We start from the raw sequence: 15579 nt of genomic DNA on the forward strand, positions 1-15579 counted from the left end.
TGTGAGCCACCACACCCGGCTACAAATTTTACTTTTTTAAAAAGGTAAAGTCAGGCCAGGCACGGTAGCTCATGTCTGTAATCCCAGCACTTTGGGAGGCTGAGGCAGGAGAATCACCCAAGGTCGGAAGTTTGAGACCAGCCTGACCAACATGGAGAAACCCTGTCTCTACTGAAAATACAAAATTATCTGGGCGTGGTGGCAGGCACCTGTAATCCCAGCTACTCCAGAAGCTGAGGCAGAAGAATCACCTGAACCTAGGAGGCAGATGTTGATGTGAGCCAAGATGGCACCACTGCACTCCAGGCCTGGGCAACAAGAGCAAAACTCCATCTAAAAAAAAAAAAAGAAAGGCAAAGTCGACTCATCACACCATGCCACAAAAATTTTTCTGAGTAACTGTGCACTAGTCTTAAGGAAGCATTCCATTTTGGTCCTTGGCTCCACCCTAAATTGTGTTTGTGGTGAAGAGATAATGAGGAAGGTGATTTCTAGTCACTTGGCAAACTCCACTATGATTCTCCATAAATTTGCTTGCTACTCTCCAGTCACTGGAGACCAAGATTCACTATTGAGAGGAAGGAGAAAATGTAAAGGAAGAGAAAATCCATCAATATAATTCTGAGAAGTGTGAAAAAAGCAAATTTCAGAATGAGAAATGAGCTGAACTCAAAAAAAAAAAAAAAAAAAAAAAAAAAAAAGAAATGAGCTGAACTTTAAAATGGTCTCGAACTCCTGGCTTCACTTCACTTTGGCCTCCCGAAGTGCTGGGATTACAGGTGTGAGCCACCGCCCAAGTCACAAAGATATTTAAGAGATCAAAGAGATAACATAAACAAAATATATTTAAGTTTTTTAGTTTTTTTGGTCTTGAGACAAGGTCACACTCTTGTCACCCAGGTTAGAGGGTAGTGGCAGGTACACAGCTTACTGCACCCCCAACCTCAGATTCAAGTGATTCTCCCCTCAGACTCCAGAGTAGCTGAGACTATATGCACACACCACCATGCCCGGCTAGTTTTGTTTCTGTTTTTGTTTTGTTTTGTTTTGTTTTGAGACAGAGTCTTCCTGTAGTTCAGATTAGAGTGCAGTGGTGCAATCTTGGCTCACTGCAACCTCCGCCTCCCGGGTTCAAGCAATTCTCCTGCCTTGGCCTCCGGAGTAGCTGAGACTACAGGCACATGCTGCCATGCACGGCTAATTTTTTTTTGTATTTTAGTAGAGACGAGGTTTCACCGTGTTGCCCAGGCTGGTCGCCGACACCTGATCTCAGGCAATCCATCCACCTCAGCCTCCCAAAGTGTTGAGATTACAGGCGTGAACCACTGTGCCCAGCCCTGGCTAGTTTTTACATTTTTTGTAGAGACAGGCTTTCACTATGTTTCCCAGGCTGGATTCAAACTTCTGAGCTCAAGCAATCTGCCTGCCTCGGGCCCCACAAAGTGCTGGGATTACAGGTCTAAACCACTGTGCCCAGCCAAATAGTTCTGAAATGAGTTCCTCTTACTCTAGTCTGCAGAACAAAACAGAGTTGGCCTTAATAGCACAACCTCTCCCTGCACTTTCAGAGCAGAAGCATTTCTGTCAGAGATGCAATGACATCATCTACTGATGAGAAACCAAGAAGCAGTGTGTGAATGACTTTAATGTTTGAAATACACATATAATTAGGGGACGCTAGAGGCTGGCCGGATATGCATTCCTCAGACAACTGGAGTTTTGCCCAAACAGGTCATAGGGAAACAATCCCAGAGGCCCAACTGAATTACCTACCAACACTACTACATAAACATGTCAATAAGGCTGAGTGCAGTGGCTCGCGCCTGTAATCCTAGTACTTTGGGAGGCCAAGGCAGGTGGATCACCTCAGGTCAAGAGTTCAAGACCACCCTGGTCAACATGGAGAAACTCCACCTCTACTAAAAATACAAGAAAAATTAGCTGGACATAGTGGTACATGCCCATAATCCCAGCTACTCAAGTGCTTGAGGCAGGAGAATGGCTTGAATCCAGGAGTGAGCCCAGATGGTACCACTGCACTCCAGCCTGGGCGAGAGCAAGAGACTCCATCTCAAAATGCATGCGTGCGTGTGTATGTCTGTGTGTGTGTGTGTGTGTGTGTGTGAATAGTTCCTACATAGAGCACAAAGAGGAAAGCAGCTTTTTTGAAATTAAAATGCTCTCAGTGGACTCTTAGTTGATAAAGACGGAGAGTCAGCAGGCATGGTGGCTCAATCCTGTAATCCTAGCACTTTGGGAAGCCAAGGCGGGAGGATCACGAGGTCACAAGATCAAGACCATCCTGGCCAATATGGTGAAACCTCATCTCTACTAAAAATACAAAAATTAGTCATGTCAAGTATGGTGGTTCATGCCTATAAGGAGGATGGCTTTAGGCCAGGAGTTTGACATCAGACTAAGCAATATGGTGAGACTCTTGTCTCTACTTAAAAAAAAAAAAATAGCCAAGTGTGGTGGCCCATGCCTGTAATCCTGTGTAGGTAGGTTGAGGTGGGAGAATCACTTGAGCCCAGGAGTTTGAGGCTATAGTAAACTATGATCATGTCATTGGATACCACCCTGGGAGACAAGTGTGAGATCTAGTCTCAAGGAAAAAAAAAAAAAAGGGGCCGGGGGCAATGGCTCATGCCTATAATCCCAGCACTTTGGGAGGCCAAAGCGGACGGATCACCTGACGTCAGGAGTTCAAGACCAACCTGGCTAACATGGCAAAACCCTGTCTCTACTAAAAATACAAAAATTAGCCAGGCATGGTGATAGGCAGCTGTAATCCCAGCTACTAGGGAGGTAAAGGCACAAAAATCGCTTGAACCGAGGAAGTAGAGGTTGCAGTGAGCTGAGATCAAGCCACTTGCATACCAGCCTGGGTGACAGAGCAAGACTCCATCTCAAAAGAAAGGAAAAAAAAAAAGCAGGTTGGCGTGGTGACTGATGCCTGTAATGCCAGCATTTTGGAAAGTTGAAGTGACCGGATCATGGGGTCAAGAGTTCAAGACCAGACTGGCCAATATGGTGAAACCCTGCCTCTACTAAAAATACAAAACTTAGCTGGGTGTGGTGGTGCGTACCTGTAATCCCAGCTACTCAGGCAGCTGAGGCAGGAGAATAGCTTGAACCCAGGAGGCGAAGATCGTGCCACTGTACTCCAGCCTGGGTGACAGAGCAAGAATCTGTCTCAGGGAAAAAAAAAAAGAAAAGCAAAACTCCTCACAATATAACAAAACAAAACCAAAATCTACCCAGTTGTTTGCCGGACTATCTGAAGCAATCTCTAGTTAACCTGGAATACTGAAAGCCACTCTACACGCCTGCAGGTGAGAGACACAATATGTTCTTCAATTGAAAATACTCTTGAAATTAAAAAAAAGAAAATACTCTTGAAATGTCACCCTGCCTCCTGAGAAGTAATGCTAAACACATAGCAATACTGTGTTTAAAAGTAATTGTGTTAAAAAAAAAAAAAAAAGTGTACCATCACAACATCCTCAATAATGACATCAAACGAATTAAGAAAATCAGGCCGGGCGCGGTGGCTCAAGCCTGTAATCCCAGCACTTTGGGAGGCCGAGGCGGGTGGATCACGAGGTCAAGAGATCGAGACCAGCCTGGTCAACATGGTGAAACCCCGCCTCTACTGAAAATACAAAAAATTAGCTGGGCATGGTGGTGCGTGCCTGTAATCCCAGCTACTCAGGAGGCTGAGGCAGAATTGCCTGAACCCAGGAGGCGGAGGTTGCGGTGAGCCGAGATCACGCCATTGCACTCCAGCCTGGGTAACATGAGTGAAACTCCATCTCAAAAAAAAAAAAAAAAAGAAAATCAAGCCACATCTCAGAGAAAAGCTAAATATTGTTTCCTGGCTGGTGTGAATTTTTCCTAAGGATCTGCTAGGAAAGAGTCAGAAGTGCAAGGATGCTACTAGAAACAAAAGCTTGAAGCAATCTGATCTACAACAGCCAACTAAAAGCAGTATATCAAAGAATGAACCACATGTTTATTAAGATTAATCTTGGTAACATACAGCCTTTATGCAACATCATTGCCCAGTAACAATATCTCTGAACCTCAGTTTCCTAATTTGGAAAATGAAAGGGTTAAATAAAAATAACTCGACATTTTCCTCTAGTCAACTAGTCCTACAAAACAAATTTCATGACTCTCAGACCTCAAATATGTATCCCTTGGCACCAAAACTTTCTTTGAAACTACAAAAAAAATCCAAATCCTTCCATAAAAGACCTGGGTTTCCTGAATAAGTCACCCATGGCCAAGAGGCACTTGAAATTTTTGGCAGATAGCCACCTACCAATTCTATTTCCAAATCTGGTTCTATCTATCTTGAAAAAGCAAAGAATTTTGCTGGGTTAAAACGAACATATTTCAGGCTGGGCACGGTGGCTCACGCCTGTAAATCCCAACATTTTGAGAGGTCAAGGTGGGTGGATTACTTGAGGTCAGGAGTCCAAGACCAGACTGGCCAACATGGTGAAACCCTGTGTCTACCAAAAATACAAATATTAGCCAGGCATGGTGGCGCACACCTGTGATCCCAGTGACCCGGGAGAATTGCTTGAACTTGGGAGGCGGAGGCTGCAGTGAGCCAAGATCTCGCCACTACACTACATTGCTCTGCTCTGTAGCCTGGGCGACAGAATAAGACTCTGTCTCAAAAAAAAAGAAAAATGAATAAATAAAATTCTAGGAGAGAACAAGGATAAAATTACCACCTTCTCTCTCCCCAGTCTGCTGGCTGGCCTGGTATTATCTCTGTTGTTCACTTCATAGGCTATAGTTTCCATTTTATTGTCAAAGAAAAACAGGCTAATAAAATACTTAATAGCTATTAGGTAGTACACATTTAATCAAAGAGTTTTAAATTAACCTACAAAAGCCCACAGATATTAACAAGCAAAACATACTATTTTGATATTCAAAGCTAAGTTGTAAGTACACATTATCAATATCAGAAACTGGATGCCTGTAAGACTAGTTAATTATACTTGACATTGGGCTTGAGCAGTCATTGTAGATATAAATCAGAAGCAATGACGTTCTGATGTCAGTTTTCTGGCAGAATATACCAAGGTGACAAAAAGAAAAAGGGGTGGGTGAAGGGTGTCAAAACCCCTGTAAACAGGAAAATATTTCCCTACTTATAAAATATCAACCAAGAATAACAAAAAAGCAAAAAAGATTAAAAAAAAAAATCAACCAAAATGACACCTGGTGATATTCAGACAGTGTATCCTATGTTTACATTTCCAAATTTCAGTTTCTCACTCAACATGATCTAAACTGCTTTACTTTATACTAAAAGGAAGAATTGGGAAAGAAATCAGTTTACAAATGGCTTACACTGTACACAACAGAACACAGATCAAAGAAACATCAATAGGCCAGGAGAAGTGGCTCACGCCCGTAATCCCAACACTTGGAGAGACAGAGGTAGGTGGATCACCTGAGGTCAGGAGTTCCAGACTAGCCAGGTCATGGTGAAACCCTATCTCCACTAGAAATACAAAAAAAAATTAGCCAGGCACGGTGGTGGGTGCCTATAATCCCAGCTACTTGGGAGGCCGAGGCTGGAGGATTGCTTGAACCCAGGAGGCAGAGTTTGCAGTGAGCAGACGTCGTGCCATTACACTCCAGCCTGGGCAACAACAGCGAAAACTCCATCTCAAAAAAAAAAAAAAAAAAAAAAAAATTAACAAGAATCCCTACTACCAGAATTAACAGATTACAGCAGTTTATAAGTAGGGCTCTCCTGGAAGAACAAAGCCATCAGAATCACAGACTGATGACGCCGTCCCTACTATAAAGGTTCCAGGCGGGGCCGGGCGCGGTGGCTCAAGCCTGTAATCCCAGCACTTTGGGAGGCCGAGGCGGGTGGATCACGAGGTCAAGAGATCGAGACCATCCTGGTCAACATGGTGAAACCCCGTCTCTACGAAAAATACAAAAAATTAGCTGGGCATGGTGGCGCGTGCCTGTAATCCCAGCTACTCAGGAGGCTGAGGCAGGAGAATTGCCTGAACCCAGGAGACGGAGGTTGCGGTGAGCCGAGATCGCGCCATTGCACTCCAGCCTGGGTAACAAGAGCGAAACTCCGTCTCAAAAAAAAAAAAAAAAAACGGTTCCAGGCAAAAATGTATCCTCAAATATCCTGTATTCTCTGGCTTTCGCCGAGCAGTTAAGGGTGGGGAAAGTCAGGTAAGCAGCTGTAAAGTTACATCCAAATCATTTGTGCTTATGATAAAGTCATATAGGTGAGTGATGATCATTTTAAAAATGTTCTAGTCTGAAGCAAAAGGAGCTACAGCTCACGATTATTTAAGGTTTCAAGTGCTTTTCTTTTTCCTTTAGCTGGAATGCAGTGGCCCGATCTTCAAATCAAGTCTCCAAGACAGAAACTCTTTTCTCTCTTCATGGTAGTAAAATGGGCGAAAAGTAGGGCTGGGCGCAGCAGCTCTAGCCTATAGTCCAGCACTTTGGATGGCCAAGGAGAGCGGATCACAAGATCAGGAGTTCGAGACTAGCCTGGCCAACATGGTGAAACCCCATCCTCTACTAAAAATACAAAAAAATTAGTCGGGCATGTTGGCGCATGTCTGTAATTCCAGCTACTTAGGGGGCTGAGGCAGAAGAATCTCTTGACCCTAGGAGGTGGAGGTTGGAGTGAGCCGAGATCCTATCACTGCACTCCATCCTGGGCGACAGAGACTCTATTTCAAAAAAAAAAAAAAAGCGGGGGGGGCGGGGCAAAAAGTAGCTAAATTTCAAGCTATTGATAGACTATGGAAAGTTTATAACGGCCTCCTCCAAATCCAAACATGGTAATTGCTCCAATAGGAAAAGATGTTAAATGTTTTTTAGAACTTACGGTTTGCTTTACCCCATGTATTTCACTTATCAGCAGTATGAAAGTCTGGCTCTGGCTTGATGGTGAAACAATCTAGACAGGGGTTTAATATTGGCAGGGAACAAACTCTCCTAAATAAACTCTTCTTCCCAATTTAAATGCCAGAAGATTTGGAGTGCCTAAAGTTATGAACGGCTTATCAAAAACTGTCAATCTGTCCTTAGACTATGACACTTTTGTTTTATATTCATTTTCAGCATCGCCAGAGAACACTGTCCTTTAGGATTTGAGTTTCACCAAAACTTAAGTGAAGTCAGCTAAACATCTAAGAACAATAAATCATTTTAGGATGGTTGACACACACACTCCTTGAATTTCTACAGAGCTAACCTTCTAGCCTTTAACAATTTAGAAACTCACAAACCAGGCCGGGCGCAGTGGCTCAAGCCTGTAATCCCAGCACTTTGGGAGGCCAAGGCGGGTGGATCACGAGGTCAAGAGACCGAGACCATCCTGGTCAACATGGTGAAACCCCGTCTCTGCTAAAAATACAAAAACATTAGCAGGGCATGGTGGTGCGTGCCTGTAATCCCAGCTACTCAGGAGGCTGAGGCAGAAGAATTGCCTGAACCCAGGAGGTGGAGGTTGCGGTGAGCCGAGATGGCGCCATTGCACTCCAGCCTGGGTAACATGAGTGAAACTCCGTCTCAAAAAAAAAAAAAAAAAAGAAACTCATAAACCATCACTTGTTCCTGCCAACTTTCTAATTCCTCTGGTACCATTCAGACAGAGAAGTAATCTCTTCCAATCACAAATAAAATCTTTTTTTTTTTTTTTTTTTTTTTTTTTGAGATGAACTCTTGCTCTTGTCACTCAGGCTGAAGTGCAATGGGGTGATCTTGGCTCACTGCAATCTCAGCCTCCTGAGTTCACGTGATTCTTCTGCTCAGCCTTCGCAGTAGCTGGGCATACAGGTGCCTGCCACCATGCCCAGCTAATTTTTTGTATTTTTAGTAGAGACGGGGTTTCACCATGTTGGCCAGGCTGGTCTCAAACTCCTGACCTCAGGTGGTCCACCCGCCTTGGCCTCCCAAAGTGCTGGAATTACAGGCATGAGCCACCTCGCCTGGCCAGTAAAGTCTTTTTTTAAGAGTCTTTGTCGCCAGGCTGGAGTACAGTGAGGCAATCTCAGCTCACTGCAACCTCAGCCTCCTGAGTTCAAGCGAGTCTCCTGCCTTAGCCTCCTGAGTATCTGAGATTACAGGCGCCCACCACCACACCCAGCTAATTTTTGTATTTTTAGTAGAGATGGGGTTTTGCCATGTTGGCCAGGCTGGTCTTGAACTCCTGTCCTCAAGTGATCCTCCTGCCTCAGCTTCCCAAAGTACTGGGATTACAGGCATGAGCCACCATGCCTGGCCTAAAATCCTTTCTTTTTTTTTTTTTTTTTTGAGACGGGGTTTCACTCATGTTACCCAGGCTGGAGTGCAATGGCGCCATCTCGGCTCACCGCAACCTCCACCTCCTGGGTTCAGGCAATTCTCCTGCCTCAGCCTCCTGAGTAGCTGGGATTACAGGCACGCACCACCACGCCCAGCTAATGTTTTTGTAGTTTTAGTAGAGACGGGGTTTCACCATGTTGACCAGGATAGTCTCGGTCTCTTGACCTCGTGATCCACCCGCCTCGGCCTCCCAAAGTGCTGGGATTACAGGCTTGAGCCACCGCGCCCAGCCCTAAAATCCTTTCTTAATAGGTTTTTCTTTTTTGGCATCAGAATCAAACATCTTATCCTCATCAAAAACATTTCATTAAAGAAATGTTGGGTGGATCACTTGAGGTTAGGAGTTTGAGACCAGGCTGGCTGACAGGGTGAAACCCCATCTCTAATAAAAATTCATTAAAAAAAAAAAAACACACACAAAATAGCCAGGCCTGGTGGCACATGCCTGTATTCCCAGCTACTTGGGAGGCTGAGTCAGGAGAATCATTCGAACCCAGGAGGTGGAGATTGCAGTAAGCTGGGGTACACCACTGTACACCAGCCTGGGTGACAGAATAATACTCTGTCTCAAAAAAAAGAAAAGAAAACACAAAAACATCTATACAATCTGTATTATTAACTGTTAGCAGAAGGAAGTGACAGAATACATAAAGATCTACAAAAATATCAGACAGTACAGAGCAAATATCTGACTTCATAGTTGAGAAGTTGAAGGACCATACACAACCCTTCTTTCAGGGTTGTAGATTAGAGGGGAAACAGGTTTCAAATTAAGGAGCTACTATTAAAAATAAAAACCCTTCGAGGTAGCTCACACCTGTAATCCCAGCACTTTGGGAGGCCAAGGCAGGTGGATCACCTGAGGTCAAGAGTTGGAGACCAGCCTGACCAACATGGTGAAACCCCCATCTCTACTAAAAATACAAAGATTAGGTGGCAGACACCTGTAATCCCAGGTACTCAGGAGGCTGAGAATCGCTTGAACCCAAGAGGCAGGGATTGCAGTGAGCCGAGTTCGCATCATTGCACTCCAGCCTGGACGACAGAGCCATACTCCATTTCAAAAACAAATAAATAAAAATAAAAACTCTTGTCACTTTTATCCTTGTTCACGCTTACAATGCAGCACGAGTTGTTCTGACCCCCTAACACTTTGGTAAAAATCCCCTCCCAAGAAACTAAAAATAGAGATACATAAATAAAACTGCAGCTTATTAAAGAAGATATTTGTGACTTGACAGTCCAGCATTTGAGCTGGAATGTGAAAGATGGAGCCCTATTCAGCCAATTCAAAACGGCAAAAACGCAATACCAGGCCTGAGGAAATACCAAAATCAAGCAAAACATCCAACATCTGGCAGCATCTATTCACAGTGTAGAGGCAGAAGTTACTGTGAAACACCAGACATTTCTGATGGAAGCGCTGGAACAGTTTCTGACTCACCTCCCGTCCCCCACCGCAATACACACACATTTTCTCTCCTACACACAATCTGTTTGTTGCTTTTCTTGTGGGCCTCCTCAGCCCTTCCTCAATCTTCATTAGTTTTTAACTTAATACGTCGAGCTGTCTACATTAACCTGGCTCCATTCTCCAAATTCCAATCTCCTGATACAGCTTAAGCATTCTTCCAGTCCATTCTCTATTATGCAATACTCCCCAACAACACTTACAATCACCCCCCACCCATCTTTCTTCTTCTCAGGCCTAATTTCCAAAACATTACTTCTCGCAGTCTCGACTGCAATTCAAGGCCCCATTCCATCTTTCCCATCTGTTTTTAAGGTCTTTGACCTTAATTTCCTATATTCTTTAGGCTCTCTTCAAAACTTCCATTCCTTCCCAGAGTTAGGCAGTTTAGAGTTGGGAGTCAGCAAAGGAGTTAGTTTGAGAAAGTATGTGTCTCTGTGCGCCTGCCCGCGCCGGGGGGTGGGAGTGCGAAGTGAAAAGGGATGACACATTAGGGGGAGTCTCTGAGGGAAAAGATGGCTTCACCAACTCCCACCCCCTAACAAAATTCACGATTCCCTACCTCTTTAGCAATCGAAAGTGTCCCATAACTCTTCAATACCTTTTAAGTCCCATGGCTTCTCTTCAACATTTTTATCCAAATAGAACTCAATCAACTTAAATTCTACCTGCATCTCACACTAACTAGTTCCTCTCTACTTCTTAGACCTCCATGTACTTTTTTAGTTTCTCTACTCCCTTCCGTTTCTCGTTTTCTACCCCCACCTTCAATCTCCATCTCTTCTCCTCAAAGACAATCAACGTTTTCGACAGCTTCTTTTCTGAGTCAAACTCATCCTTTCCTCAAACTCCTCTGCCCACTCAGAAATCTCTACTTGAAAGCCCAGCTCACCCCCGCCCCCGCCCCAACCCGCTTACCCCTAGGACATTCCCAGCTACAGGTACCCTCATAAGTCTCGCTCTTCCTCCCATCCCACATTCCTCACCAGCTCCCTACCCACGCCCTGCCCGGCTTACCTGAGGACGAGGTACAGGAAGGTACCCCGGGATCAAAGGATGAAAAACCGACCGCCGACGACAGCCCGGAGGAGGCCGACGCCATCTTGGCAGCCCCCTCCCCCTCAACGGCCTGCCTCTTTCAATCCGGCTCTTCCTCTTCTTGGAACTGAATCTTCCCGACGTCCCTTTACAGAACCCGCGTTCTGCGGGCCACCTCCCCGCCCCCTCCGGGGCCTCCCTCAGACACCTCCAGCCGGCTCCTGGACCACTTCAAGGCCGCACCATTCCCCTGGCATGGAGGAGAACTCCAGTCTAGCACCCCCTCCACAAGTTTAACCGCTTCCCACAGGGGATACCTTCCCCTTTCACAAAAGAGTAAGCTCAAGCTGGCTGCTGGGACTCCGCATCCGGACCAAGCCACATCAGAAAAAAAAAAACGAGGCAAGAACAGTCCCAGAGGAGCGAATGCCCCCTCTCCATCCACCCTAGCTGCGGCCTGTTTAACGCCCAACCCGGCTGCTTCACTCCGGGTGGCCTGGGGAGGAAAAAAAAAAAAAAAAAAAAAATCCGACCACTGCGCATGCGCCCGACCTTCTCGGGTTATCAGCCCCATCAAAGAGGAGAGAAAAGAAGCAAAGCCAATTGGGAGGCTGCTAATGGTCACGTGAGGCGGGTCCTCACTCTCTGACGAGTCCACGGGTGGAAGACGTGAGCGCGCGGGTTGGCCAACCGTTCGTACGGTGGCTCAGCAGATCCATTTAGGTTCAGTTCTTTGCGAGGTTTGGCTTGAGTGATCTGAACTCTGGATAACAGTCACTCCGGCACGTCCTCTGAAATTCCCAACCCAGAAGATAACTCTCGGTGAGAGTACTGGTGTCAAGTCAGCGACGTTAAGGTGTCGAATATTACAAAACATTACATGCCACCAAGAACTCTTCCTAGCCTTTTTCAGGTTTTACTACCCTGTTTACTATTTAATTAAACTTGCGTGCATGTCTTACCTTCCTCCGAATAACATTCGGAATAGATATGTGTTTTGTTTGCCTCAAGCACAAAGCTAGGCACAGTGATGGAGTTCAGTAAATATTTGATGCATGAATCAGTGAAGCCCTGTCAAAAAAGGGCGCGGGAGGCAATCAGGAACTTACCACAACCTTCCCGCAACCCAAGCCTTTTGGCCTCCACCTGTCAATTATCTATGCTCTAAAGGGCATGGAGATACACAGAAAAATTTCTCCCGTTGTAGTCTTCATAGTAACCCTGATCGTTTTTAACAAAGTACTCCGTAGGCTATGAACCATGGTGGGAATCTGAAGTCCTGTCTTTCTGAGCTGGCTGTCAAAATTCTGGAAAGCAAGGACTGTGTTTGGTTCACTTTTGTATCTCCAGCTCCTGTGACTTTATATATAGTAGGGGCTCAATAATTATCTGTGGAATGAATACATGAATAGGGATGGGAAAACACTGGGATAAGAGTCCATCAGGGCCGGGCGCGGTGGCTCAAGCCTGTAATCCCAGCACTTTGGGAGGCCGAGGCGGGTGGATCACGAGGTCAAGAGATCGAGACCATCCTGGTCAACATGGTGAAACCCCGTCTCTACTAAAAATACAAAAAAATTAGCTGAGCATGGTGGCACGTGCCTGTAGTCCCAGCTACTCAGGAGGCTGAGGCAGGAGAATTGCCTGAACCCAGGAGGCGGAGGTTGCGGTGAGCCGAGATCGCGCCATTGCACTCCAGCCTGGGTAACGAGAGCGAAACTCCGTCTCAAAAAAAAAAAAAAAAAAAGAGTCGGACTGATAGATCCTCTCAAATTCACAGCCCATGAAAGAACCCCATTAAAACAGGTTTTGTAAACCCCAGAATGGCCTGGTTATCCTCTTTTCAGATGTTTTGTGGGTCCTCATAAGGGAACCTGGGACCCGAACATCCATAGAATATCCCCATGCAGGCCGGGCGCTGTGGCTCACGCCTGTTATCCCAGCACTCTGGGAGGCTGAGGCGGGCAGATCACCTGAGCTCAGGAGTTTGAGATCAGCCTGGCCAACATGGTGAAACCCCGTCTCTACTAAAAATACAAAAAATTAGCTGGGCCTGGTGGCGGGCGCGTGTAATCCAAGCTGCTTGAGAGGCTGAGGCAGGAGAATTGCTTGAACCCAGGAGGCGGAGGTTGCAGTGAGCTGAGATCGCGCCATTCCACTCCAGCCTGGACAACAAGAACAAAACTCTGTCTCAAAAAAAAAAAAAAGTACACACACATATATATATATATCTCCCCATGCATTTACCTCAGCCTTCTACTTTTTCCTTACCAAAATCTAAAATAATTGTGTCCCTGCTGCCACCTGCTGGATTATTCGTCTTCCTTTGTGCACCGAAGATAGACAAAATCTTGCCGTTTGTAATTCCACAGCAGAATTTTGTAGTGTTGAAGTATTTTATAATTGCCTATACCTATACCCTACACTCAACTAAACAGGACAGGAACTAGTGAGGGGCACATTGTCTATCACAGGACTTGGCTCATAGGTATTCAGTAAATAAATATTTGTTGAATAAATTATCTTTGTTTCCCGAAAAGGCATTGGGTTGCTACTGTTTCCTGAGTTACTTTAGAAATCAGCTGGTGTTGATGTAAAGCTGTTTCTGATTTTAAAATTGGAAACAGACTAATAAATCCCAGAATGACCAACGCAGTCAGACAGGAATCTTCTCCCTGTGAACTAATCTGTGAATTTTATTTAATTAATTTATTTCTGAGATGGAGTATGGTTCTTGTCGCTTAGCTGGAGCACAGTGGCACTTGGCTTACTGCAACCTCCACCTCCCGGGTTCAAACGATTCTTCTGCCTTAGCCTCCCGAGTAGCTGGAACTACAGATACGCACCACCACACCCGGCTGATTTTTGTGTTTTTAGAACTCCCACTATTTTTATTTTTAATTTCACCAACTCCCACTCAGTCCCTGGGGTGTCCTCTGAGTCAGAGAACCACTCTTCCCCAGTAACATTCCTGGCATAGTAGAGCTGTGGTGACGTGGTAGGGTGTGGAAACGGGACAGAGCAGGACATGTTGGCTTGGTGCCCCCAAACAAACAGGAAAGAGAGTTCACCAATACATACTTCGGGAAAGGGGGTGCAATCTGGTGACCTCAAAGTAGGACCACAGGTACAGACTTCAGTATATGTGAATGCACACCCACACCTTGATTAAAGTGTCCCTCATAGCTTATAACACTTTCTTTTTTTTTTTTTTTTTTTTGAGACGGAGTTTCGCTTATATTACCCAGGCTGGAGTGCAATGGCGCGATCTCGGCTCACCACAACCTCCACCTCCTGGGTTCAGGCAATTCTCCTGCCTCAGCCTCCTGAGTAGCTGGGACTACAGGCACGCGCCACCATGCCCAGCTAATTTTTTGTAGTTTTAGTAGAGACGGGGTTTCACCATGTTGACCAGGATGGTCTTGATCTCTTGACCTTGTGATCCACCAGCCTCGGCCTCCCAAAGTGCTGGGATTACAGGCTTGAGCCACCGCGCCCGGCCAACACTTTCTTTTTTTGAGACAGAGTCTTGCTCTGTCCCCCAGGCTGGAGTGAAATGGCGCAGTCTCGGCTCACTGCAATCTCCACCTTCCCAGTTCAAGTGATTCTCCTGCCTCAGCCTCCCGAGTTGCTGGGACTATAGGTGCCTGCCACCATGCCCGGCTAATTTTTGTATTTTTAGTACACACAGGGTTTCACCATGCTGGCCAGGCTGGTCTAGAACTCCTGACCTCGCCATCTGCCTGCCTCTGCCTCCCAAAGGGCTGGGATTACAGGCATGAGCCACCATGCCCAGCTGCTTAGAACACTTGCTAAGATTAGAATGAAGGGGTGGGACTGGCAAGAGCAAGGAAAGGGTTCTACAATAAGAGGATGGGTTATTTATTCAATTAATCATTCATTAATTAATTCACTCGATTAACAGTATTTAGCCTAGCCAGGCGAGATGGCTCAGGCCTGTAATCCCAGCACTTTGGGAGGCCAAGGTGGGTGAATCACAGGGTCAAGAGATCGAGACATTCCTGGCCAACATGGTGAAACCCACCCCCAGTCTCTACTAAAAATACAAAAATTAGCTGGGCCTGAGGGTGTGTGCCTGTAATCCCAGCTACTCAGGAGGCTGAGGCAAGAGAATTGCTTGAACCTGAGAGGTGGAGGTTGCAGTGAGCTCAGTTCCTGTCACTGCACTCCAGCCTGGAAACAGAGCAAGACTCCATCTCAAAAATAAAAATAAAAAAAAAAACAACATTATTTAGCCCAAGCTACGTCCCAGGCACTACTAGAGTTCCTGGTATACACAGATGAAGATTAAGCCCCTTGTTCGGCTCGATGGCTCACTCCTATAATCCAAACGCTTTGGGAGGCTGAGGCAGGCAGATTGCTTGAGCCCAGGAGTTCAAGACCAGCCTGGGCAACATAGCAAAAATCCTCTCTCTACAAAAAATACAAAAATTAGCTGAGCATGGTGGTGCACACCTGTAGTCACAGCAACTCAGGAAACTGAGGTGGGAGGATCACTTGAGCCCTGGAGGTCAAGGCTGCAGAGAGCTAAAGTTGTACCACTGCTCTCCAGCCTGGGCGACAGAGCAAAACTATGTCTCTAAAAAAATTTTTTTTAATTAAAAAAAGGAAAAGATTATGGCCGGGTGTGGTGGCTCACACTTGTAATCCCAGCACTTTGGGAGGCC

The 15579-nt window shown here is 45.7% G+C and overlaps 1 protein-coding gene across 8 annotated transcripts in view; it reads right to left on the bottom strand.

Annotated features, from left to right (window-relative positions):
- Positions 1-11461, bottom strand: part of PIP5K1A (phosphatidylinositol-4-phosphate 5-kinase type 1 alpha) — a 52685-nt gene extending 41224 nt beyond the window's left edge. For 7 of the 8 annotated variants that reach the window (XM_032267373.1, XM_032267376.1, XM_032267374.1 and 4 more), the window contains exon 1: positions 10871-11461. In XM_032267373.1, coding sequence (XP_032123264.1) covers positions 10871-10955 — 85 coding nt within the window. In that variant the 5' untranslated portion in view covers positions 10956-11461. The remainder of the gene's footprint in view (positions 1-10870) is intronic. The other variant, XM_032267379.1, reaches the window with a different exon arrangement.
- Between the last annotated feature and the right edge of the window lie 4118 nt (positions 11462-15579).

Source organism: Sapajus apella, unplaced genomic scaffold, assembly GCF_009761245.1.
Source record: "Sapajus apella isolate SASKATOON/1434 unplaced genomic scaffold, GSC_monkey_1.0 scaffold169, whole genome shotgun sequence".
In the NCBI taxonomy this organism is placed as follows: Eukaryota; Metazoa; Chordata; class Mammalia; order Primates; family Cebidae; genus Sapajus; species Sapajus apella.